Raw genomic sequence first — 25,594 nt, 5'->3', positions numbered from 1 at the left:
ACCCACATCCATAATAACCCTGCGTGTTAAACTGGGACCCACATCCATAATAACCCTGCGTGTTAAACTTGGACCCACATCCATAATAACACTGCGTGTTAAACTGGGACCCACATCCATAATAGCCCTGCGTGTTAAACTGGGACCCACATCCATAATAACCCTGCGTTTTAAACTGGAACCCACATCCACAATAACCCTGCGTGTTAAACTGGGACCCACATCCATAATAACCCTGCGTGTTAAACTGGGACCCACATCCATAATAACCATGCGTGTTAAACTGGGACCCACATCCATAATAACCCTGCGTGTTAAACTGGGACCCACATCCATAATAGCCCTGCGTGTTAAACTGGGACCCACATCCATAATAACCCTGCGTGTTAAACTTGGACCCACATCCATAATAACCCTGCGTGTTAAACTGGGACCCACATCCATAATAACCCTGCGTGTTAAACTAGGACCCACATCCATAATAACCTTGCGTGTTAAACTGGGACCCACATCCATAATAACCCTGCGTGTTAAACTGGGACCCACATCCACAATAACCCTGCGTGTTAAACTGGGACCCACATCCACAATAACCCTGCGTGTTAAACTGGGACCCACATCCATAATAACCCTGCGTGTTAAACTAGGACCCACATCCATAATAACCCTGCGTGTTAAACTGGGACCCACATCCATAATAACCCTGCGTGTTAAACTAGGACCCACATCCACAATAACCCTGCGTGTTAAACTGGGACCCACATCCATAATAACCCTGCGTGTTAAACTGGGACCCACATACATAATAACCCTGCGTGTTAAACTGGAACCCACATCCATAATAACCCTGCCGTGTTAAACTGGGACCCACATCCATAATAACCCTGCGTGTTAAACTGGGACCCACATCCATAATAACCCTGCGTGTTAAACTGGGACCCACATCCATAATAACCCTGCGTGTTAAACGAGGACCAAATCGAACACGAAGTTGAGGGAGGGCCCTTGTCTGTAAACATCTGGAACTTTCTGCGTGAATGCGCAGGTAGAGAGTTCCACTGATATGTTTTCATTTATTGCATTTCATAATTAAATAATTCCGAGTGACACCTGGACCCCAGTTCACGAGATGTGCCCGTGGCTCAGTCCGTCCTTCTGAGCTGCCGCCCGAGATCGATCGCGCCTTCTCCCCCCCTCCTCTCCCTTCCCCCTCTCCTCTCCCTCCCCCCTCTCTGGGCTGCTTCGTGCTCTCGGCACATTCTCTTCTCTCCTCCTGCGGGGGCGAGCGCGGGGAGCAGAGTCGTGAGCTCGCGCCAGAGCGGAAGGGGTGGGTGGAGTTGGGGGGGGGAGGAGGAGGAAGGGGGGGGATGTGGGTGGTGGTGAATAATTAGGATTGTAGTGTCGGCTCGTTCCCGCAGCCGATGCTTCGCTCCATCTCTGTACTTCCATTTAGACTGCCCAGCCGTCCCTCGCTCCCTCTCTCGCCCACGTCTCGCCGTTTCCCCCCAACCCCCCCCCCCCCACATCGCTGATAAACTCCTGCGATTCCAATCGTGTCAAGAGTCGCGTGAGCAATCGGTGCGTATGATGGGCAACGCACGGATTTTACGGCTGAGTCGACCTAGGGGGGTGAGGGGGGCAGGAAACCGGTACAGATATTCGTCACTGGTGTTGGCCGTGGGCGGTAATCGAAATCCCTTGGTCGGTGCGGGCTCGTAATGCAGTGCGCTAACCACTGCGCCACCGCTCCCCACACACTAACACGTAGTGCAACAATTGCTCGTCGCTCAAAATCCCTCTCGCTACCAAAAATAAAGATCCCCCGTGTAGCCTTAACAGACTGTTGGGACAAGTGCTGTTAGCGAGGGGGTTGGTGGCCATCACCACGCCCGGCCGCCTTTGTCTCCCCAGGGGCGACGTTTACCACACACCGGACCAGATACTCATTTGAGGCTGACATGATCTAGGCGAGATTCCGGGCCGTGGCGTTGATCATGAATCGAACTCAGGTCGCCGGGGTTCCTTGGCACCGTGCGCCAACCACCGTCTCGTTTGTATGGTCTTTCTCATTCCGTCTCTGGAGCGGTTTCGATATCCATTGTCTCATCAGCAGAGTCAGGCTCGCTTTGGGCAATGCCGGTGCATTGCCAGATGTTTATCCGCAATGGCCCTTTCTGTTAGAGATGGGTCCTGGTTCGACGCAACGCTCAACAATTACCCTGAGATTTCAGAGTCCGTTTGGCAACGTCCCTACCCCTCGACCCCCCCCCCCCCACAGGCCGAGACACCCCCTAGCAGCCCCCCTCCATTGAGTGAGCCAAACGAACGCGCTCGGAGATTGGGATTAGAGAGATCAGTTTGATTGATGGAACAGGAGAGAGGGCGAATTCTACAAATCCCCTGGATTATTGTGCCACCAACCACTGATATCCATTCACTCTCAGAGGAGGTTCAATAATAGGTTAGCTATTCACTTTCATAGGGGTTTAATAAAAAAAAAATTCGATTTAAACTTTGTGATAAAAGGGCGGGGCCTTGTGATCAACCTGATCAATGTGCCAGGCTAGCTCAAGAGCGTCGTTCAGTGAAAGTGGGCAGGGCTGGCAGAGTGAGGTCGTGCTGCGAAGTCTGTCTCCGGACAGACAGACATACACACACGTGTACACACAAAGATAAAGACAAAGATCCCCCATATAGCCTTAACAGACTGTAGGGGAAAGTGCTGTTAGCGAGCACCTATGAAGGCCGGAACGGTACACGAGGGGGTGGGTGGCCAGCACCACTCCCGACCGCCTTTGTCTCCCTAGTGGCAATGTTTACACACCGCACCAGGTACTCATTTGAGGCTGAGTCGACCTAGGGGAGGCCCGGGACCGGTTCAGATAATCGTCACTGGTGTTGGCCGTGAGCGGGAATCGAACCCGGGTCGCCAGGTTCATAGCGCAGCGCGCTAACCGCTACACTATCGCTCCCCACACACACACACGTGTACACACACACGTGTACACACACACGTGTACACACACACGTGTACACACACACGTGTACACACACACGTGTACACACACACACACGTGTACACACACACACACGTGTACACACACACACACGTGTACACACACACACACGTGTACACACACACACACGTGTACACACACACACACGTGTACACACACACACACGTGTACACACACACACACGTGTACACACACACACACACGTGTACACACACACACACACGTGTACACACACACACGTGTACACACACACACGTGTACACACACACACGTGTACACACACACACACGTGTACACACACGCTCACACTGAGATCTCGTACTTCAATTGAATCAGCCCGATTACCGCTTAGCGCGTCACGTAGGACTCTGCTTAACAATCATCGGGCGCGCGCAGCGTGCAACGAGTTAATTTGTTTTTTTTATGGAATCTGGAGGAGTAAATTGTTAATCGCGGAAAGACGGAGAGTGGTGGTGGTGATGGTGGTAGGGGCCCGCGAGAACTGGAGTTTGGGAAACCCTGGACTAAATTGAGTGTCACGGGTATACAGCGTATACACAATTAGGGGAATTTTCCGTCACACGGTTGTGCACGGCTCACTGCGGGCGACGTTTCTGAAAATGACGCAGACGGAGAGCACGATCTGCAAGAAAACCAAGAGGCATAACAATATAATAAAACGCCAATAAAATGTTCAGAAAAAATATATAATAATCGCTATTTTGGTTTGAGTATCGCCAGCCCATTGCGCCAACAGGAGGTCTCTTCCCATGGGATCTTATTAAAATGTCATGGACGAGGGGGAGGGGGGCAGGTGGGCGGGGGTGCGTGGAGGGGGATGGGAGGGTACAGACAGCCTTTCAAATAATGATTTAGGAACAATCAGGGTTATCCTCTAAAGACTAAACCAGCCTCCATTCTAAGGACGCGAGTTCGAATCTCGGCTACGGCTAACATCGGCGACAAATTTACTGAACCCGGTGCTGGACCACCCATAGGTCCACTCAGCATTAAATGACTACCTGGTGTGCGGTGTGTTTGTCAACGTCATGACTGGTGATACAAAGGTGGCCGGGCATAGTGCCGTCCACTACACCGCCGTTGTGCGTGGCATGCTGACCTTAATAGGCGCTCGCTAACGCTGCTTACCACAGCAGCTTGTTATAAGCCATACGGGGGATCTTTGGGATTGTACGAACGTGCGAGTCTGCGCTTGCCGACGCGTCTCTGCATCTCTCTGCGTCTCTGGCGCGTCTGTCTTCAGCGCGTTTCCCTCTGCGTTGCGTTTTGCCCTTTCCGTCGAAGCGGACCCCAACCGGTCCACGATCTGTCGCACAGTCGCGTCGGGGAGCCGTGGCAGTGCCGTGCGTGGCCGGAGGAGCTATTTGTCAGAGATAGCTGTTGTCAGCCCCGGCAATTTAACAGCGCTCGTAAACACAGCCATTCACAATCACTAAATTGGCTCCACGCGTGGCGGACATGGGGGGGAGGGGTTGGCTGCAGGAGCGAGCGATTTTAAAAGTCAATTCGCCCGACGAGAGCCCACGAGCGTGGGGGATAAGGATGTGCCGCATTGATCAATCGATTATTGTTGGTGAGATAGGCTCGCGACACACGCATGCTTTGACGTTGGAAATCATGGCAATGAAAGGCAATGCGTGTAAACGTGTCTTACTTTTGTCGGAATCATTCATTAGTGGAGTGACAAAGGGAGCTGTAATTTATTTGTTTATCTTGAATTGCTACCATAAAACCCGTTTTCTTCTTCCGATGGCAATTTACAGATGTAACCTTTTGCATTGTTATCAGTCGACCAAGCAACGCATCGTTTCACGCGTTTTAGTCAACCATTCTCCCTGCCTAATCCATCCTCATCCCACAAACCCTCCATCTCCCCTTCCCCCTCACCACGAGGTCCCCACCTGCTGCTCTTTAATCACCACGACTGCCATCAGCAACGTCCTTTGGTTTAAATTGGTTTAATTCTCTCGCTCAGGACGGTTTGACTGATCGCACAGGTGTCTGTCTTTAATTATGTATACCCCCCCCCTCTACTATACAATAAAACATGTATCTATAGCTGTCGTGGTTGCAGCGGTCAGCACAACAGACAGCACGCAAGCTAGAGGACGCCGGTTCGATCTCCCCGGCGCGGCAGTTGAGACAATGGGCACGATTCGTAGATTCCCCCACCAGCCCCCCCACTCCCCAACTCCCACCTCTCTCCACTGAACGCGAGCTGGGGTAAAATCTGGGTATTCTCCAGCACTTTCTTCCAAGACGTCTGGCCAACATACCTCGACACGGGAGAGGGGCTCTCTCAGAGCGCCGTCTCGTCGATGCTTCTAGCGCCAGCAGTGTCTCTAATGAGAATTGCAGGGCTGCGCCTTTAGCTTAAAACAAAAAAAATCTCAAATTGCCACGATTTTGTGGTCACGGTTGTATAAGTCATTTTTTTGGGAGGGGGGGTCTCTTTCCGACTTTCGTTCCATCGGCTGAAGGTCAAAGCGTACACACACACGCTCATAATTTACATGATGCCTGCTTCATCTACTGCTGGATGAAAGCCCTACCACGCCGTATTTGTTACGGTTCGGTAAGCGGGCAGGGGGTTGGAGGTGGTTAATGCATCGTGATTCAGCGCGGGCTTGCTGGTGGCGATGAGAGGTGGGACTGCTGCTCACGGCCACCACCGGTTCTGACATCACTCGCCACTGACGTCGGCCGTGTTCCGGGCATCGGCCTCGGGTAGCCAGGCTCACGGCGTAACGCGCTAACCACTGAGCCACCGCTCCACCACCAACACCACGCGTCTTCCGTCCCTACGACAATCGTCGAGAGTTGCGCTGCTACCATCGAACGATCACTGCTATCGTGGGAAATCGGAAACAGATGGCGATTAGTCCGCCCTGATATCCCGCTTTCCCCTGGCGAGCCAGGTAAGGGAGTTTCCCAACATCTGTGTGTGATCCACCAACCCCTCGCTGCTCCCTCTATGGCCCTTGCTTACAGGCAGCCACGTGTAGCGTAGCCACCACACCGCCGCCACCACCACCACCCGAGAGAGAGAGAGCGAGCGAGAGCTGAGAGCGCAAACTCATTCAAGATTCTTCGCACTCGGCTCCATTCACGAACTTTCTTCCCAGCGAGGGAGCGAGACGCAGAGAGAGAGAGAGAATGTGAATGTGAGACTGCCTTGCCAGTTCTCGCTACGAGTAGTGCAACTAATCACATCCCTAAATTAAAAACAAAGCTCGTCATCAGAAGAAAACTAAATTATCAGAATACTTTTTTTTCGTAATTATCATCAGCCCGCCCCACTCCCACTTACCCCATGATATTACTCACCGTCTCTCCGGCCTCTGTATGTGTGGTTGTTTGACTATACTTCACCACGCTGGTCGGTGTGAGCGACAAAGGGGGAGGATGGGGAGGGAGGGCAGTACAAAGGAAAGTTAAAACAATATCCCTAGCCACTGATGTGAGCCGTGGCTGGGAATCGATGGTGGATGATTGATATTGGTGGATTGGGGCGAGTTGTGAGACTCTTGGGAGTCAGCTAGACTATAAGTCGACTTGAGGAGTGTGAGCCTCTTTATCCTCTCTCTACCAAGAGGATAGCCACCTTTGACTTCCCCCACAAATTGGTATTTTTGTCATGTATCGACCCCGCAGGGTGGGGTGATGGACTGAGGCACCCCGCCCCCTCGCCTCAACGCCGCCCCCCACGGGAAACCAGGACATGAACCAGGAGCCATCCGTTGGGAGCCACCTGGAACACGAGTCGATGGGCAATGTTACAGGCAATGGTCGTCTATGGGCAATGCTTGTCAATGGGCAATGCTGGTCTATGGGCAATATTAGTCAATGGATAATGATAGTATATGGGCAATGTCAGTCTATGGGCAATGCTTGCCAATGGGCAATGCCAGTCTATGAGCAATGTTAGTCTGTGTGCCATGCCAGTGGATGGGCAATGTTAGTCATGGGCAATGTAAGGCAGCAAACCCAACCATAAAACGAAAGCGAAATAAATAAACAACATATGAAGAAACGAGCGTGCAGCAGCAGCACCAGCGCGTGTGCAGCAGCATCAGCAGCGAGCGTGCAGCAGCAGCGAGCGAGCATTAGCGAGCGTGCAGCAGCAAAGAGCGAGTAGTAGCGAGCGTGCAGCAGCAGCGAGCGTGCAGCAGCAGCGAGCGAGCAGCAGCGAGCGTGTAGCAGCAGCGAGCGTGCAGCAGCGAACGTGCAGCAGCGAGCGTGCAGCAGCAGCGAGCGTGCAGCAGCAGCGAGCGTGCAGCAGCAGCGAGCGTGCAGCAGCAGCGAGCGTGCAGCAGCAGCAGCGAGCGTGCAGCAGCGAGCGTGCAACAGCAGCGAGCGTGTAGCAGCGAGCGTGCAGCAGCGAGTGTGCAGCAGCAGCGAGCGTGCAGCAGCAGCAGAATCAGCAGCGAGCGAGCGTGCAACAGCAGCAGCGAGCGTATAGCAGCAGCGATTGTGCAGCAGCAGCGAGCGTGCAGCAGCAGCAGCGAGCGTGCAGCAGCAGCGAGCGTGCAGCAGCAGCGAGCTCTAACACGTGTCGGTGAGGCGGGATCGATGGAACGGGGTAATGAATGGAAATTATGAAGCGGCGTGTGGAGCGCCCGCCCCCCCCAGCCCCCCACCCCAGCCCCCCACCTGAGTGATGAGTGCGAGCCCAGCGGAGAGGAAGAGGGAATTTTTCACAATTAGCGGAGCCGCCCCGGGAGACGCGGAGGGAGCGCGACTCGAGGCGGAGGAGCACGAGGGAGGCGTTTGCAGCTGGAGGCACGCGCACGTGGACGTTGTTGCGAGCTGCACGCGACCCGGACTCGATTCCATTGTGCTATACCCATTAACACCACGGCTTCAATAAAAACACGCAACGATATACACTATAATTAAAATATTACACATTTATTTTACCAGGTAAGGCCCATTGAGCGATGTAGCTCTTTTTCAGAAGCGACGTTGCTATCACAAATGAGAGCTCAACGAAGCGGCTTATCATCACGTGGAAATGTATTGCAGCCAAATATTCTGAACGCGTGATGTTGATTCTAAATGTGGAGGGGAAAAACCAGAGGTCCTGGAGAAAAATCCACGCGACCACGGGGAAGAGAGACACGGCAGGCGTCAGGGTAGGGTTCGAACCCACGATCTGCTGTGCACCAGGCGAGGTAGTTAATATCTATCCACCGTGGCGCCCACGTCGTCCCGCCCTCGATATTTTCTTCGGAGCGATATTAATGGCTTGCAGTGGTATGGAGTTATCGGCGTACGGCACTATCATTGGGGTACAACATTACTCCGATCCGTTATAATCATGTATCATTGCACCCTGTGTTCCTGTAATCCACCACATCGCCGCTGTATCACGAACACTGTCTCCTATCTCTAACACTGACTCCCATTTTTATTACTCTCCTATCTCTATCACTGACTGCTATCTCTATCACTGTCTCCTATCTCTAACACTGTCTCCAATCTCTATCACTGTCTCCTATCTCTATCACTGTCTTCTATCTCTATCACTGTCTCCTATCTCTATCACTGTCTCCTATCTCTATCACTGTCTCCTATCTCTATCACTGTCTCCTATCTCTATCACTGTCTCCTATCTCTATCACTGTCTTCTATCTCTATCACTGTGTCCTATCTCTATCACTGTCTCCTATCTCTAACACTGTCTCCTCTCTCTATCACTGTCTCCTATCTCTATCACTGTCTCCTATCTCTATCACTGTCTTCTATCTCTATCACTGTGTCCTATCTCTATCACTGTCTCCTATCTCTAACACTGTCTCCTCTCTCTATCACTGTCTCCTATCTCTATCACTGTCTCCTATCTCTAACACTGTCTCCTATCTCTATCACTCTCTCCTATCTCCATCACTGTCTCCTATCACTAACACTGTCTCCTATCTCTATCACTGTCTACTATCTCTATCACTATCTCCTATCTCTATCACTGTCTCCTATCTCTATCACTGTCTCCTATCTCTATCACTGTCTCCTATCTCTATCACTGTCTCCTATCTCTATCACTGTCTTCAATCTCTATCACTGTGTCCTATCTCTATCACTGTCTCCTATCTCTAACACTGTCTCCTCTCTCTATCACTGTCTCCTATCTCTATCACTGTCTCCTATCTCTAACACTGTCTCCTATCTCTAACACTGTCTCCTATCTCTATCACAGTCTCCTATCTCTAACACTGTCTCCTATCTCTAACACTGTCTCCTATCTCTATCACTGTCTCCTATCTCTATCACTATCTCCTATCTCTAACACCGTCTCCTATCTCTAACACCGTCTCCTATCTCTATCACCGTCTCCTATCTCTAACACCGTCTCCTATCTCTAACACCGTCTCCTATCTCTATCACTATCTCCTATCTATATCACTCTCTCCTATCTCTAACACTGTCTCCTATCTCTATCACTGTCTCCTATCTCTAACACTGTCTACTATCTCTAACACTGACTCCTATCTCTAACACTGTCTCCTATCTCTATCACTGTCTCCTATCTCTATCACTGTCTCCTATCTCTAACACTGTCTCCTATCTCTAACACTGTCTCCTATCTCTATCACTGCCTCCTATCTCTAACACTGTCTCCTATCTCTAACACTGTCTCATATCTCTATCACTGTCTCCTATCTCTATCACTGTCTCCTATCTCTATCACTGTCTCCTATCTCTATCATTGTCTCCTATCTCTAACACTGTCTCCTATCTCTAACACTGTCTCCTATCTCTATCACTGTCTCCTATCTCTATCACTGTCTCCTATCTTTATCACCGTCTCCTATCTCTATCACTGTCTCCTATCTCTATCACCGTCTCCTATCTCTATCACTGTCTCCTATCTCTATCACTATCTCCTATCTCTATCACTGTCTCCTATCTCTAACACTGTCTCCTATCTCTATCACTGTCTCCTATCTCTATCACTGTATCCTATCTCTATCACTGTCTCCTATCTCTATCACTGTCTCCTATCTCTATCACTGTCTCCTTTCTCTAACACTGTCTCGTATCTCTAACACTGTCTCCTAGCTCCAACACTGTCTCCTATCTCTATCACTGTCTCCTATCTCTAACACTGTCTCCTATCTCTATCACTGTCTTCTATCTCTATCACTGTCTCCTATCTCTAACACTGTCTCCTATCTCTATCACTGTCTCCTATCTCTATCACTGTCTCCTATCTCTAACACTGCCTCCTATCTATATCACTGTCTCCTATCGCCATCACTGTCTCCTATCACTAACAGTCTCCTATCTCTATCACTGTCTCCTATCTCTAACACTGTCTCTTATCTCTATCACTGTCTCCTATCTCTAACACTGCCTCCTATCTCTATCACTGTCTCCTATCTCCATCACTGTCTCCTATCACTAACACTGTCTCCTATCTCTATCACTGTCTCCTATCTCTAACACTGTCTCCTATCTCTATCACCGTCTCCTATCTCTAACACTGTCTCCTATCTCTATCACTGTCTCCTATCTCCATCACTGTCTCCTATCACTAACACTGTCTCCTATCTCTATCACTGTCTACTATCTCTATCACTATCTCCTATCTCTATCACTGTCTACTATCTCTAACACCGTCTCCTATCTCTATCACTGTCTTCTATCTATATCACTGTCTCCTATCTCGAACACCGTCTCCTATCTCTAACACCGTCTCCTATCTATAACACCGTATCCTATCTATATCACTGTCTCCTATCTCTATCACTGTCTACTATCTCTATTACTGTCTCCTATCTCTAACACCGTCTCCTATCTCTAACACCGTCTCCTATCTCTATCACTGCCTCCTGGTTGGCGTTCACACACCGCACCGTGGCGACCTGAGCACCACGCAGACACAAGGCACACGCCGCGAGATATTTGCACAATTGTCGGTCACTCGAAAGCCGCGCAGAGACAGAGGCAACCACGCGTGAATGTCAGGCGAACGAGACGCGACATCACGGCCCCCCGTTGTCATAACAGTGCCCCCTACCCTCCTCATCCCCCCCCCCGTGCCACCACCAGCACAAGACAAAGATGCCCCGTATAGCCTTACCTGGCTATTTTGGGGGCAAGTGCTCTTAGTCAGCGGCAGCTATGAAAGCTAGCACGGCACACGAGGGTGTGGGTTGTCAGCACCACGACCGGCCGCCTTTGTCTCTCCTGTGGCGATGTTTACAGATCCACCATCACCACAACAAAGACAGCACCCCTATACCTCATCATCCTCTTTCTCCGCTACCGCTACCTCCTCCTCACGTTTCCTCCATCAATCAATCATCAGAACCATCCTCATCTCTCTCATCATCACTTCATTCCTCCACCCCTCCTCCTCAACCACTAACACTGCCACACGTCCCTCCTCCCTCACCACCACATTCCTCCTCCACCACCTCTGGCTATTGCCAATGTGGCGGTGAGCAAATTCTCCTTGCGCATTCTGACATCGCAGTGGCGACGAAGCTGCTTCGCGCTCCATCCCCCCTCCCCCACCATTCCCTCTCTCTCTACCGCAGCAGCATCATCAGGTTATATAAGAGGCAACAAGTCGGATCTCTCTGCACACGTGGGCACGAATAAATAATAATGTGTGCTCCTTCATCCGCCTAATTGAGTTTGTTCAGTGTTGTTCTATGCGTTTAACGGAGTCCCGTAGTCTGTGCGGGGTGACCTTGCCAATCACAACGGGTCAATCCAACAGCGAATGTTTCACGATTTAAAAAAAAAAACTCGTCTTTACAGGAAACTTTTAATGCGCCAATGTGCCACGAAGAAGGGCCAGTTCCTAAAACGTCGTCTATTACATGTTTGTCCTTTCAACGCCACACACGGCGTTGTTGCTGGATGTGTTGGAGGGATTGGGGGCAAGGCACCCCCTGTCCCTACTGCGCCCCTGAGATGTTTTACTCGCTGAAAATAAATGCTGCTGCTGGACATTAATGGTGTGGAAAGCCGCAAGGCTGATGGATTTAAATGCTTTTCACGTGGAGGCACGGGACGGATGGAGTTCCGCTCAGATTCGCTTTTCATTACCTGTTCTCAGTTCTCCGCTGTTCACAGACCCCGTGGTACAATGGTTACCTGCACACCGGACTCGCCATCTTCGAGGTCGCCGGTTCGATACTGTCTACCGGTGCCGCGGTTTAAACTATGGGGGCCAGTTTCTCTTGTTGTTGCTGCGGTGTTCAGTCACCACGGATCTCCCTTATAAAAGAGCCGGGTAACTGGATACGCGGGTCCATCATGCGTGCGACAATTCTGGTCCAACACCAGTGGAGACCGGGCTCTAAGAAAAGCCGTCTCGGGTGTGGACCAATCAAATTCAAGGACAGTGCATATTATTATCAGAGTTGTCTCTTTTGTTTGCATTTTGACTGCTTGTGTTGTGGTTATTGCAAACATGATGCCTTGAATAAAGGTGTCAGTTTTTGTGCCAGTTAAAAGGGTAAAACCTATTCCTATAAACTGAAACTCTGTCAATCCAGCAGCAGCAGCAGCGTAAATGGGCACGCCACGGTGTGGCGATCGGCCGGTCGCGTGCGTTGCGGCGGAGTTGGGGGGGGTACTCGCACTCCTCTTCCAACACGCCTGGTCAATGTGGGAGAGGAGGCCCGTTCCGTCAGCAGTGTGGTGCAGCAAGCAATTGCAGGGCTGCTCCTTTAACTTCATTCACCGATGCCTCCCGTCCATTCCCGTACCGTGCGCGCAGCGAACCTGCTGCGCGCCGCGACTCACTGCAATTGGTGAAGCGTCTCGCAGCCGCCCGATGGCATCTGCCACGTGTGCTGGAGGAGATGGGACATACTATATCGCTTTAAAGTTTTATTTTTTTTTCTGGCTGGCTGGCTGTGCTGGATGAATGGAGTGACTGACGAACACGCCCAGGGAACGTGTGGGCTGCGAGACAAACACGATATTAATAAAATCATCAATGTAGACCCTCCTCCTCTTCATCTGCTCTCGCCCGAGAGGAGAGCGCGACGCTCTGTTGACGCAGGCGGTGCGTGGGTGTCGCGCGTGGCGAGAGGAAGATATTTTGACGAACACTTCCTTCGGAACTCGTTGAGGTGAAGTGAGGACCTCGGAGAGATGATTGGGCTACGAAAGGGCAAGGGGGGGGAAGAGGGGGATGGAGAGGAAGAGGTGGCGGCAGAGTAAGGAGGTAGTGAGAGAGGAGGAGGCAGATGAGCGAAGCGGAGAGATGATTCTGGGTTGGCTGGATGCTGTTGCTGGCATCGCAGGGATGCTTGTGTTAGAAATTTGGGAGCGATGGAGGGGGTGGAAGGGAGGAGGTTATTTTCAGAGTTCGATCACGTGTGAGCTCGCCTCCAGGTCTCCAGATGCATCGCCGGCAGCTCCACATTGCTACAGAGGAAGTTGCAGTCGCTCTCGCCTGCCTCTGAATCGCTATGCAACTGTGTCGTGGTTCAATCGGTTGCGCGTTCATTCATCAGCTGCGTTCATTCATCAGCTGCGCTCATTCATCAGCTGCGTTCATTCATTCATTCATGCGCGAGCGCGGCGCCGAGAGAGAGCGGCCCTCAACTTTGTGTGAATGAGTGAGCTTTAGTGTGTGTGTGTGCATCGCTGTGTGTGTGAATGAGTGAGCTTGAGTGTGTGTGTGTGAATCGCTGTGTGTGTGAATCGCGGTGTGTGTGTGTGTGCATTGTTGTGTGTGTGTAGGGGGGAGCGGTGTGGTAATGGCTAGCGCACTGCGCCGCAAATCCTTCATCCAAGTTCGAATTCCGGCCACGAGGAACATCAGCAGCGAGTGTTACCTTAGCCGGTCTCGGCCTTCCCCTAGGTCGACTGAGCATTAACGGGGATGCAAAGGCGGCCGCGCGTGCCTACTGACCAGCCTCGTTCGGCGTGCGCGCCCGATTCGATGCACGCGAACGTCACTTGCCCCCCACACACACACAGAAACACACACAGACACACACAGCCACACACACACAGAGACACACACAGACACGCACACCGAAACACACACACAGACACACACAGCCACACACACACAGAGACACACACAGACACACACACACAGACACACACAGAAACACACACAGAGAGACACACACACACAGACACACACAGCCACACACACACAGAGACACACACACAGACACACACACACAGACACACACACAGAAACACACACAGAGAGAGACACACACAGACACACACAGCCACACACACACAGAGACACACACACAGAGACACACACACAGACACACACAGAAACACACACACAGCCACACACACAGCCACACACACACACAGACACACACAGACACACACACACAGAGACACACATAGACACACACACAGACAACAACAACAACCGCCATTCGCCACTAAGTGGCGGTGACGTCACCACGACGCTTGTGCCAGGCTATGTGCACCCTGAGGCCACGTGAAGTGTCGAACGCCCGCTGGCAGGAGGTCACGGGGCAGACCCAGGTGCCACGAGTTGACTGACTGAGACGACTGGCTGATGCACCACCTGTGCCCCCTACTGTGCTAACCCGCTGTGCTTCAGCCACCCGGCGCTCCGCTCGTTGTTCTGAGCGTCGCACCTCCGCCCTCCGTTGATGTTGGAGGGCGACTACCTCCAACTGCCCAGTAGCATCCTTCACGAGCCTCCTCCACAGAGGCCGATCTTGACACCGCTGGTACCAGTCATCGGCAAGTCCACCCAGCTCCACGTCCTCCTGTACCACATCACTCCATCTCTTCTCTAGCCCGTGCCGCGCCCGTTTAGCCCCCTCGATCCGGCCGAACAAAAGCCGTTTCGGCATGCGGTGGCTGGGCATGCGGGCTACATGACCCAGCCAACACAGCCTTGCCTGCCGGAGGAGCTCACCGATGGGACGTTGCCCAGATTTTTCAAGGATTTTTGAGCTCCTCACACAATCCAGCCTGGTTAAGCCCAGGATGGATCATAGGCAGGGCAGCCTAAATGTTTCCAACCGGCGAAGATGCTCCATTAAGGGGGTCCACATTTCGCAAGCGTAGAGAAGGGAGGGAATGGTCGTGGCCGAGAAGACCTCAAGCTTAGTGTGGAGCGACAGACCAGGTAGCTTCCACACAGCGTTACGCAACCGATTAAAAGATATTGCCGCTCGACTGATTCGGAGTGAGACCTCTGCTGTTAAACTGGAGCCGGTCATAAGCATACTGCCCAGGTATGGGAAACTCTCCACTCTCTCCACAACTGCCCCATCACCGATTGGGAGTTGTGGGGGTGGAGTGTCCGATGGTACAAAATACCCAGGCAGGTGCTTAGTTTTGGTGGGGCTGATGGTAAGGCCCCATCTCTTAGTGGTACGCTCCAGTCTCAGCAGCAGCGTCTCCAACTCCTCATCTGAATGAGCAGCTATTACCAAATCATCAGCATACATAACGTAGTTGAGCAATAGGGAGCCATCCCTTGACCGCACCCGGGCATCGATCAGCCTCCCATTATATCTGTACCAAATGGAGATTCCCCCGGTACAGCTATTGAAGGCTTCACGAACTACGTGGTCAAAATAGATGTTACATAATGTGGAAGCCAGAGGATACCCCTGTCGCACCCCAAGGTGTACAGGGAATGGCTCTGACTCCCGGCCACGTAGTTTTACCCGGGCCCGCTCACCATCATGAAGGTCCTTAATGATCGTGAGCAGAGGGTCAGGGACTCGAAAAGCACGAAGAACAACCCAGAGCCTAGGCCTACTGATGGTATCATAGGCCTTGACCAGGTCAATAAAGCAGAGATGTAGGTCTTGTTGGAATTCCCTACACCTCTGCTGTAGCAGTCAGACAGAAAATATGGCATCTGTGCAGGACCGCCCTTTCCTGAAACCGCATTCGGGCTCCGCAAGCCTCTCCTCAGCGTGCCTGGCGAGGCGATGTTGAATAATCCTTGCCAGGACCTTTCCCAGCACACTGAGGAGTGAGATGCCCCTGTAGTTGTTATAGTCTGTGCGGTCCCCCTTCTTAAAAAGGGGGACCACCAGGGCATCCTTCCAATCCTGCGGAACCCGTCCAGTAGTCCAGACTGTTGTTATGATGTCATATAGGGCAGTCTGTGCACAAACGTCACCCTCCCTCAGCATTTCGCTTGGGAGATCATCTCTGCCCGCTGACTTTCCTTGTCTCAGACTCCGGATCGCCTTCAGTGCTTCCTCAATAGATGGTACTTCAGCCAGCCACTCACAGGGGGTGAATTCTTCCAATATATGAGGCACCGCAGCCTCAGCAGGGTCATCCTCACTTTGTGCCACGATGTTTTCCTGGCTGAGAGATTTTCCCTCCCCCAGGACCTCACAGAAATGCTCAGCAAATCTGAAAACCTGTTCCTGGAGGTCGGAGATTGGATCACCGTTTTTTCTCCTAATGATGGTAATAGGTGTGGTGCTGCAGGTTACTTTTTTGATGGAGTTAAATAGAGATTTGTGATCGCGGGCCACTGAGGCAGACTTTATCTCCTCAGGAACCTGCGACCACCACCCATCCTTGCAGCGCCTCACGGCTCTCCGAACCTCCGAGTGAAGGCTGCGGTAAGCCTCCTCATTCTCTGACGTGGGATTCTGTAGCCGATGACAGTGGGCCTGTCGCTTTTTCTCAACCATCCTGAACACCTCCTCTGTCAGCCAGGGTCTCTGGGGAGGTCTGGACCGCGTACCCAAAGCAGCCATTGCAGCTGCATGAGTCACAGTCCTAAACCTCGCCCATTTACCCTCGATATCAGGAGGAGTGGGGGACGATGCCAATCCCAACCGCAAGTGATGATGAAATTCTCGCTTGTAACTTTCATCAGATAACTGAGACCAGGCCACTTTAGGTTGGAATGGGGTCCTGGTGTACACCCACCACCGGAGTGGAAGAATGGCAGGCGCATCTTACAGATGACTAGTCGATGGTCAGAGGGCAGATTAGCTCCACGGTAGGTCCTGGTGTCAAGGACATGAGCTCGCATCCGCTGGTCCATTACTATGTAGTCCAGCAGATGTTCTTGCTTGGACCCGGCATGCATCCATGATGTTTTGTGGATGCGCCGATGCCGGAACAGCGTGTTGGTAATTACAAGCCCATGGGCTGCACAAAAATCTCGCAGCCTCCTACCGTTGTTATTGAGCTGATCTGGCCCATGCCCTCCAATCACTCCAGACCAGGTGCCAGCATCATGACCAACTCGGGCATTGAAGTCACCCAACATGATGACTCTATCCCGAGGTGCCACTTTAGCCAGCACCTGTGACAGGTCACAGAAGGCATCTGAGTCATCGGCTTTGCCTGCATCCCTCCACGGATGTTCGTCTTCGGTGGGGGCATAAGTAACCACGACCACCACTCCTCGCCTCCGGTTGATGGGAAGGCGAGCCCAAAGTAGCCTGGGGCTTACAGCTTCCCACACCTCACCGCCACGCTCCCACGCCCCCTTTATTCTTTTGTTAAAAAGAAGAGCCACACCCTGTTGTTTGGCAGTCTGCTGCCCCGAGTAGAGGACTGTCCACCCCTCATGGTGGCAGGAGCCAGAACCGGTCCACCGGACCTCCTGAATGCCACAGAGATCCAGACGGTACCGGTCCAGCTCCCGACAGAGGAGTGGCAGCCTCTCCTCCACAGTGAGCGTTCGAACATTCCACGTGGCCATCCGTAGTGGCTTTTCGTTGTTTCTGGAGGAGCCCCGAGGGTAGAGATTCAATCTCCTGGCTCCGCCAATTGGGGTTTGGCCAGGAGACGTCATAGACGCCTGTCCCCACGGGGCCTCCGGCACAAGCTTATTAGTTACATATTTCAGTTTAGCTCGTGGTTTAGTGGTAATTAATTGAAGGTGCAGGGATTACCAGCCCCTCGCACCCGTCCAGAGCCCCCCTTTAGCCACTGTGGTGGACACAGACGCCATGAGGGGAGGAACCAATCGGAATTGGCCCTCTCCCCACAGCACTGTCCACGACAGAGTTGCCCGTCCGGCACCGCGAGGAGGTAGGGGGTAACACACACAGACACACAGAACACACACACAGAAACACACACACACAGACACACACAGAAACAAAGATAAAAAAAGACAAAGATCCCCCGTATAGCCTTAACAGACTATAGGGGAAAGTGCTGTTAACGAGCACCTATGATGGCCGGAACGGTACACGAGGGGGTGGGTGGCCAGCACCACGCCCGACCGCCTTTGTCTCCCTAGTGGCGATATTTACACACCGCACCAGGTACTCATTTGAGGCTGAGTTGACCTAGGGGAGGCCCGGGACCGGTTCAGATAATCGTCACTGGTGTTGGCCGTGAGCGGGAATCGAACCCGGGTCGCCAGGTTCATAGCCCAGCGCGCTAACCGCTGCACGCACACAGACACACACACAGAAACACACACACACACACAGACACACACACAGACACACACAGACACACACACAGAAACACACACAGACACACACAGACACACACACACAGAAACACACACACAAACACACACACAGACACACACACACAGACACACACACAGACACACACACACAGACACACACAGACACACACACAGAAACACACACACAAACACACACACACACAGGCACACACACAGACACACATACAGAAACACACACACAGACACACACACACAGAAACACACACACAGACACACACACAGACACACACAGAAACACACACACACACAAACACACACACACACGCACAGAAACACACACAAACACACACACAGACACACACACACAGAAACACACAGACACACACACAGAAACACACACACAAACACACACACAGACACACACACAGACACACACAGGCACACACACACAGAAACACACACACAGACACACACACAGACACACACACAGAGAAACACACACACAAACACACACACAGACACACACACTCCATAGAGGCTGCACGGGGAATAATTTTCTTTGCGTGCGTGCGCTGGGCAGCGATCATTGCCCGGTCACGGAGAACATCAGTGGCGAGTGGGGTCCGAACCTGATCTGGGACTCCCCTAGGGTAGACTCGACTGCTTGACTGCTTTGTCATACAAACAACGCCACACGCGCCAGTCCCGTGTGACCCATCGGCCACAATAGGTTGCTCGTTAAGGTAACCTGCACTCAGGCCTATCAGGCTAAATGCCCCGGAGAAATGTGTCTTCATTTGTGCGTGAGTGCGTGCGCATGCGCACTCACTGCAACACGTGTGTAACACAGCAATACGCAACACGTGTGTGTGTAACACAGCAACACGTGTGTGTACCACTGCAACGCGTGTGTGTGTAACACACGCAACACGTGTGTGTGTAACAGCGCAACACGTGTGAGCGTGTGTAACACAGCAACGCGTGTGTGTACCACTGCAACGCGTGTGTGTGTGTAACACACGCAACACGTGTGTGTGTAACAGCGCAACACGTGTGAGCGTGTGTAACACTGCAACACGTGTGTGTGTGTAACACTGCAACACGTGTGTGTGTAACACTGCAACACGTGTGTGTGTGTATCACAGCACCACGTGTGTGTGTGTAGCACTGCAACACGTGTGCGTGTGTGTATCACAACACGTGTGTGTGTGTGTAACACTGCAACACGTGTGTGTAACACTGCAACACGTGTGTGTGTATCACAGCAACACGTGTGTGTAACACTGCAACATGTGAACGTGTGTGTGTGTGTAACACAGCAACACGTGTGTGTGTAACAAGCAACACGTGTGTGTGTAACACAGCAACACGTGTGTGTGTAACACAGCAACACGTGTGTGTGTAACAAGCAAGACGTGTGTGTGTAACACAGCAACACGTGTGTGTGTGTAACACAGCAACACTTGTGAGCGTGTGTAACACATCAACACGTGTGTGCGTGTGTGTAACACTGCAACACGTGTGTGTGTAACACTGCAACACGTGTGTGTGTATAACACAGCAACACGTGTGCGCGTGTGTGTAACGCAGCAAAACGTGTGCGCGTGTGCGTGTGTGTAACGCAGCAACACGTGTACGCGTGTGCGTGTGTGTAACGCAGAAACACGTGTGCGCGTGTGTAACACAGCAAAACGTGTGCGCGTGTGTGTTACGCAGCGGTGGACAACGAGCTCCGGGCTTGGCTCACGCACAAAGACACACACACAGTGACAGTCACACATACTGACACACACAGAGGCACGATAATTCGATGATGAATCGATCTCTGAGCCGTGGTGCGACTGCGAGCTCCTCGGCAGATGCGGCGCGAAGCCTCCTCGCCCTTCCCGTCGACTCGCGTGCTCGCCTCTGGCTCCAGGTGACGCTCTGTCACATTTGGCTCCCTCCCCCGTGGAGCCGCCACTATCCCGCAGCCAGGGACAACACGACGCGTTCCATCTCCCCGTTCGGTCGGGCTCTCATCCATCACATCCGTCCATCCCCACCGCTATCTCTGCCTCGCGCGCGCTCTCCGTCCGTGCCTCTCTGCCTTACCCCCACCTCCCCCTCCATCGTCTCCCTCCCTCCCTCCCCCTCCCTCTCTCCCGTCTCCCTCCCGTCCCTACCCCAACATCCACGCGCCCGCTATTCTCAATCCCTGTCCGCCTCGCACGCCCACGCGTCGACGAGTCTTGCGGAGACGAAGGGGTGGAGAGGGAGGCGAGGCGAGGAGTCTGATCGCTGGGCAGGGGCGATGCCGGGTCTGCCGCACGCGGAAGAGGAGGAGAGGTGCAGCAAGGCCATTAGCATCATCTCCGAGCTGTGCATCAAAGAATTTGTCGTCAAGGACCGCTGCCTCGACTTCCTGTCGCTCCTGCCAGAACGCTCTCGGCAGAGCAACCACACCGGTAACAATAATAATAATAACAACCTCAGCGCCCATTCATTCATTTATTTCTTTCTTTCGTTCGTTCATTCATCCAGCAAGTATCCGTTGAGGACGGACGGCCCGGCAATGATCTGTGTATGTGTCTTGTCAGTCCACCGGTTTGGGGGGGGGGGGGGTCCGAGCAGTCGTGACTGACTCTGCGCTGCCGATGAGAGACTGGGTGTCAAAGCCGGTCCAGAGTTTTGACTCGTGCTGTTGAATGATTAACGCTGCTGAAATGATGTGCCCCCAGAGGAAGAGCGTCTGCTGGCTGGTGGGATGTGTCGAGAAGACTTTTGTTTTTAATATATATGTGTGTGTGTGGAGGGACAGAGATGGTTAGGATTCGTATTGCCCGGTGATGTATGATTGTATGTCTGTTGCATCCCTCCCCTACTCGCTCCCTGCCACATTCAGCTCTTCCACTGCCACTCCACCACACACGCACGCGTGAACACACGTCTGTCTGTGTGTCTGTGTCTATGTGTGTCTGTGTGTGTGTCTGTGTGTGTGCGTGTGTGTGTCTGTGTGTGTCTGTGTGTGTGTCTGTGTGTCTGTGTGTGTCTGTGTGTGTGTCTGTGTGTATGTGTGTGTGTCTGTGTGTGTGTCTGTGTGTGCGTCTGTGTCTATGTGTGTCTGTGTGTGTCTGTGTGTGTCTGTGTGTGTGTCTGTGTGTGTCTGTGTGTGTGTCTGTGTGTCTGTGTGTGTGTCTGTGTGTGTGTCTGTGTGTGTCTGTGTGTGTGTCTGTGTGTCTGTGTGTCTGTGTGTCTGTGTGTGTGTCTGTGTGTGTGTCTGTGTGTCTGTGTGTGTGTCTGTGTGTCTGTGTGTGTGTCTGTGTGTGTGTCTGTGCTCGTGCATGCGTACAGGTGCGCGCGCGCAAACACGCGTGCAACCGGCGCTCGTACACACGATTATGTATGTGCTATGAAGGAGGATCATTTTCCGAAACGTTGCCAGTTTAAATTTCGATTTAAAGCTTTCGTGACTGCAGGGATTCATCTTCTTGGTTCTTTCGGTAAAGTCAAGTAGAATGGAAATAAAATAATAAAAATAAAACATAATAAAATATAATTCTCACGACGTTTCGGCCACAACACAAGTAGCTTTTTTCAGGTGGAGAAACAGGACTGTCCAGAAGACAGCGTTTGAGGTTGCCAGTTTATTTAGAAAAAAAAACACACACACGGTGTTATTCACGAAAGTGTTGATTGTGCTTGTGCACCACTGCTAACGCAACAGCAGAAGCATCACCAGATCCTGCGTTCATATACCCAGGCGATGCCGTATGTTCATATACACGTACACGCACACAGGCACACACGCACATACACACGTGCATACAAAAGACAAAGATCCCCCGTATAGCCTTTCACAGACTCATTGGTGCTAGTGCTGTTCGCTAGCATCTATGAAGGCTTGGCACGGTACACGAGAGGGTGGGTGGCCAGTACCACACCCGGCCGCCTTTGTCTCCCCAGTGGCGATTTTTGCACATCGCACCAGGTACTCATTTGAGGCTGAGTCGACCTAGGGGAGGCCCACACACAAGACAAGGATCCCCCGTATAGCCTCAACAGACACCCCCCCCCCCCACCCTTTGATGATTATTGTAAACTGTACGGGCAAGTGATGTTAGCGAGCATCTGTTAAGGTGGTTAGAGTACGCAGGCGAGTAGGTGGCATGGCTGGCTGCTGATGTTTACACACAACACGCTCGGCACGTGCTCCAGGCAGAGTGTGCGTCAATCTCGCGGAGACCTAGGAGTGTTGCTGGTACTGCGTGTGCCAATGTTGTCCATCATGGGCAGGCATTAAACTGATGTCGCCTCAATTGGTAGGTGGAGTGCGTGAACGGTTGGAGTCACACATGCATACACAGGACACACAGAACACACACATCACACAGAACACACGCACACAACATACACAACAAACACACACAGAACACACACGCACATTACACACACAACACACATACAGTGAGGGAAAAAAGTATTTGATCCCCTGCTGATTTTGTACGTTTGCCCACTGGCAAAGAAATGATCAGTCTATAATTTTAATGGTAGGTTTATTTTAACAGTGAGAGATAGAATAACAACAAAAAATCCGAAAACCGCATGTCAAAAATGTTATAAATTGATTTGCATTTTAATGAGGGAAATAAGTATTTGACCCCTCTGCAAAACATGACTTAGTACTTGGTGGCAAAACCCTTGTTGGCAATCACAGAGGTCAGACGTTTCTTGGAGTTGGCCACCAGGTTTGGACACATCTCAGGAAGGATTTTGTCCCACTCCTCTTTGCAGATCTTCTCTAAGTCATTAAGGTTTCGAGGCTGACGTTTGGCAACGCGAATCTTCAGCTCCCTCCGCATATTTTCTATGGGATTAAGGTCTGGAGACTGGCTAGGCCGCTCCAGGACCTTAATGTGCTTCTTCTTGAGCCACTCCTTTGTTGCCTTGGCCGTGTGTTTTGGGTCATTGTCATGCTGGAATACACATCCACGATCCATTTTCAATGCCCTGGCTCAGGGAAGGAGGTTGTCACACAATATATGACGGTACATGGCCCCGTCCATCGTCCCTTTGATGCGGTGAAGTTGTCCTGTCCCCTTAGCAGAAAAGCACCCCCAAAGCATAATGTTTACAGCTCCATGTTTGACGGTGGGATGGTGTTCTTGGGATCATAGGCAGCATTCCTCCTCCTCCAAACACGGCGAGTTGAGTTGATGCCAAAGAGTTCCATTTTGGTCTCATCTGACCACAACACTTTCACCCAGTTGTCCTCTGAATCATTCAGATGTTCATTGGCAAACTTCAGACGGGCATGTATATGTGCTTTCTTGAGCAGGGGGACCTTGTGGGTGCTACAGGATTTCAGTCCTTCATGGCGTAGTGTGTTACCAATTGTTTTCTTGGTGATTATGGTCCCAGCTGCCTTTAGATCATTGACAAGATCCTCCCGTGTAGTTCTGGGCTGATTCCTCACCGTTCTCATGATCATTGCAACTCCACGAGGTGAGATCTTGCATGGAGCCCCAAGCCGAGGGAGATTGACAGTTCTTTTGTGTTTCTTCCATTTGCGAATAATCGCACCAACTGTTGTCACCTTCTCACCAAGCTGCTTGGCAATGGTCTTGTAGCCCATTCCAGCCTTGTGTAGGTCTGTAATCTTGTCCCTGACATCCTTGGAGAGCTCTTTGGTCTTGGCCATGGTGGAGAGTTTGGAATCTGATTGATTGATTGCTTCTGTGGACAGGTGTCTTTTATACAGGTAACAAGCTGAGATTAGGAGCACTCCCTTTAAGAGTGTGCTTCTACTCTCAGCTCGTTACCTGTATAAAAGACACCTGGGAGCCAGAAATCTTTCTTATTGAGAGGGGGTCAACTACTTATTTCCCTCATTAAAATGCAAATCAATTTATACCATTTTTGACATGCGTTTTTCTGTATTTTGTTGTTGTTATTCTTTCTCTCACTGTTCAAATAAATCTACCATTAAAATTATAGACTGATAATTTATTTGTCAGTGGGCAAACGTACAACATCAGCAGGGGATCAAATACTTTTTTTCCCTCACTGTAACACACAACACACAGAACACACACACCATATAGAACACACATCACACGCACATCACACACAGAACACACACACATACAGAACATACACACATCACACATACCACACACAGTACAGACACCCAATACACAGTACACACACACAATACAAATTACACACACAACAGACAATACACATTACATACACTACACACAATACACAGTAGACACACTACACCCAGTCCACACAATACACGTAGTACACACACACAACACACACACAGTACACACACACAATACACATAGTACACACACACTACACACACACAGTACACACACACAATACAGATAGAAGACGCCGATGAGAACCACGCGGTACGATGGTAGCATTCACATCCCCCCATACATAACACACACACACTCACCAACTAAGGAAACATACACACACTCACACATATTCCCCCGTACACAACAAGCATGGATACTAAAAGCACACACTCCCATTAACCAACACATAACAACAGCAACACTTAATACACTCATGCTCACGAACACACACACAACACTCACATACACATTCTGCCTTACAGAAAACCAAACACACTCGTTCCACACACCACACACACAGAACACACACACCCCACACACACAGAGCACACACACACACCACACTCACACACCACACACACACACCACACACACGCACATCACACACAGAACACACACCACACACACACCACATACGCACATCACACACATAACACACATACACACCACACGCACACCACACACGCACATCACACACAGAACACACACACCACACACACGCACACCACACACAGAACACACACCACACACACACCACACACACACCACACACGCACATCACACACAGAACACACACACACCACACACACACACCACACAGAACACACACACACACACCACACGCACATCACACACAGAACACACACACACACCACACACACACCACACACACACACCACACGCACATCACACACAGAACACACACACACACCACACACGCACATCACACACAGAACACACACACACCCCGCTGTCATTGCCTGTAATCATATAACAGTTCACCAGTATTGGTTCAAGCGAGTCTG

At 51.5% G+C, this 25,594-nt stretch overlaps 1 protein-coding gene across 4 annotated transcripts in view; it reads left to right on the top strand.

The window, feature by feature from the left end:
* The first annotated feature begins 18,156 nt into the window (after positions 1-18,156).
* Positions 18,157-25,594, top strand: part of LOC116945646 (synaptotagmin-10-like) — a 67,042-nt gene continuing 59,604 nt past the window's right edge. For 2 of the 4 annotated variants that reach the window (XM_032960170.2, XM_032960168.2), the window contains exon 1: positions 18,159-20,882. In XM_032960170.2, the coding sequence (XP_032816061.2) occupies positions 20,246-20,882 (637 nt within the window). In that variant the 5' untranslated portion in view covers positions 18,159-20,245. Of the gene's footprint in view, positions 20,883-25,594 lie in introns of all 4 variants that reach the window. The other 2 variants (XM_032960169.2, XM_032960171.2) reach the window with 2 other exon arrangements.

This window comes from Petromyzon marinus, chromosome 24, assembly GCF_048934315.1.
Source record: "Petromyzon marinus isolate PM22_M1 ecotype Great Lakes invasive population chromosome 24, UKy_Petmar_22M1.pri1.0, whole genome shotgun sequence".
Lineage (NCBI taxonomy): Eukaryota > Metazoa > Chordata > Hyperoartia > Petromyzontiformes > Petromyzontidae > Petromyzon > Petromyzon marinus.
Note: the sequence above shows the minus strand (reverse complement) of the source record. Positions and strands in the feature narration are given on the sequence as shown.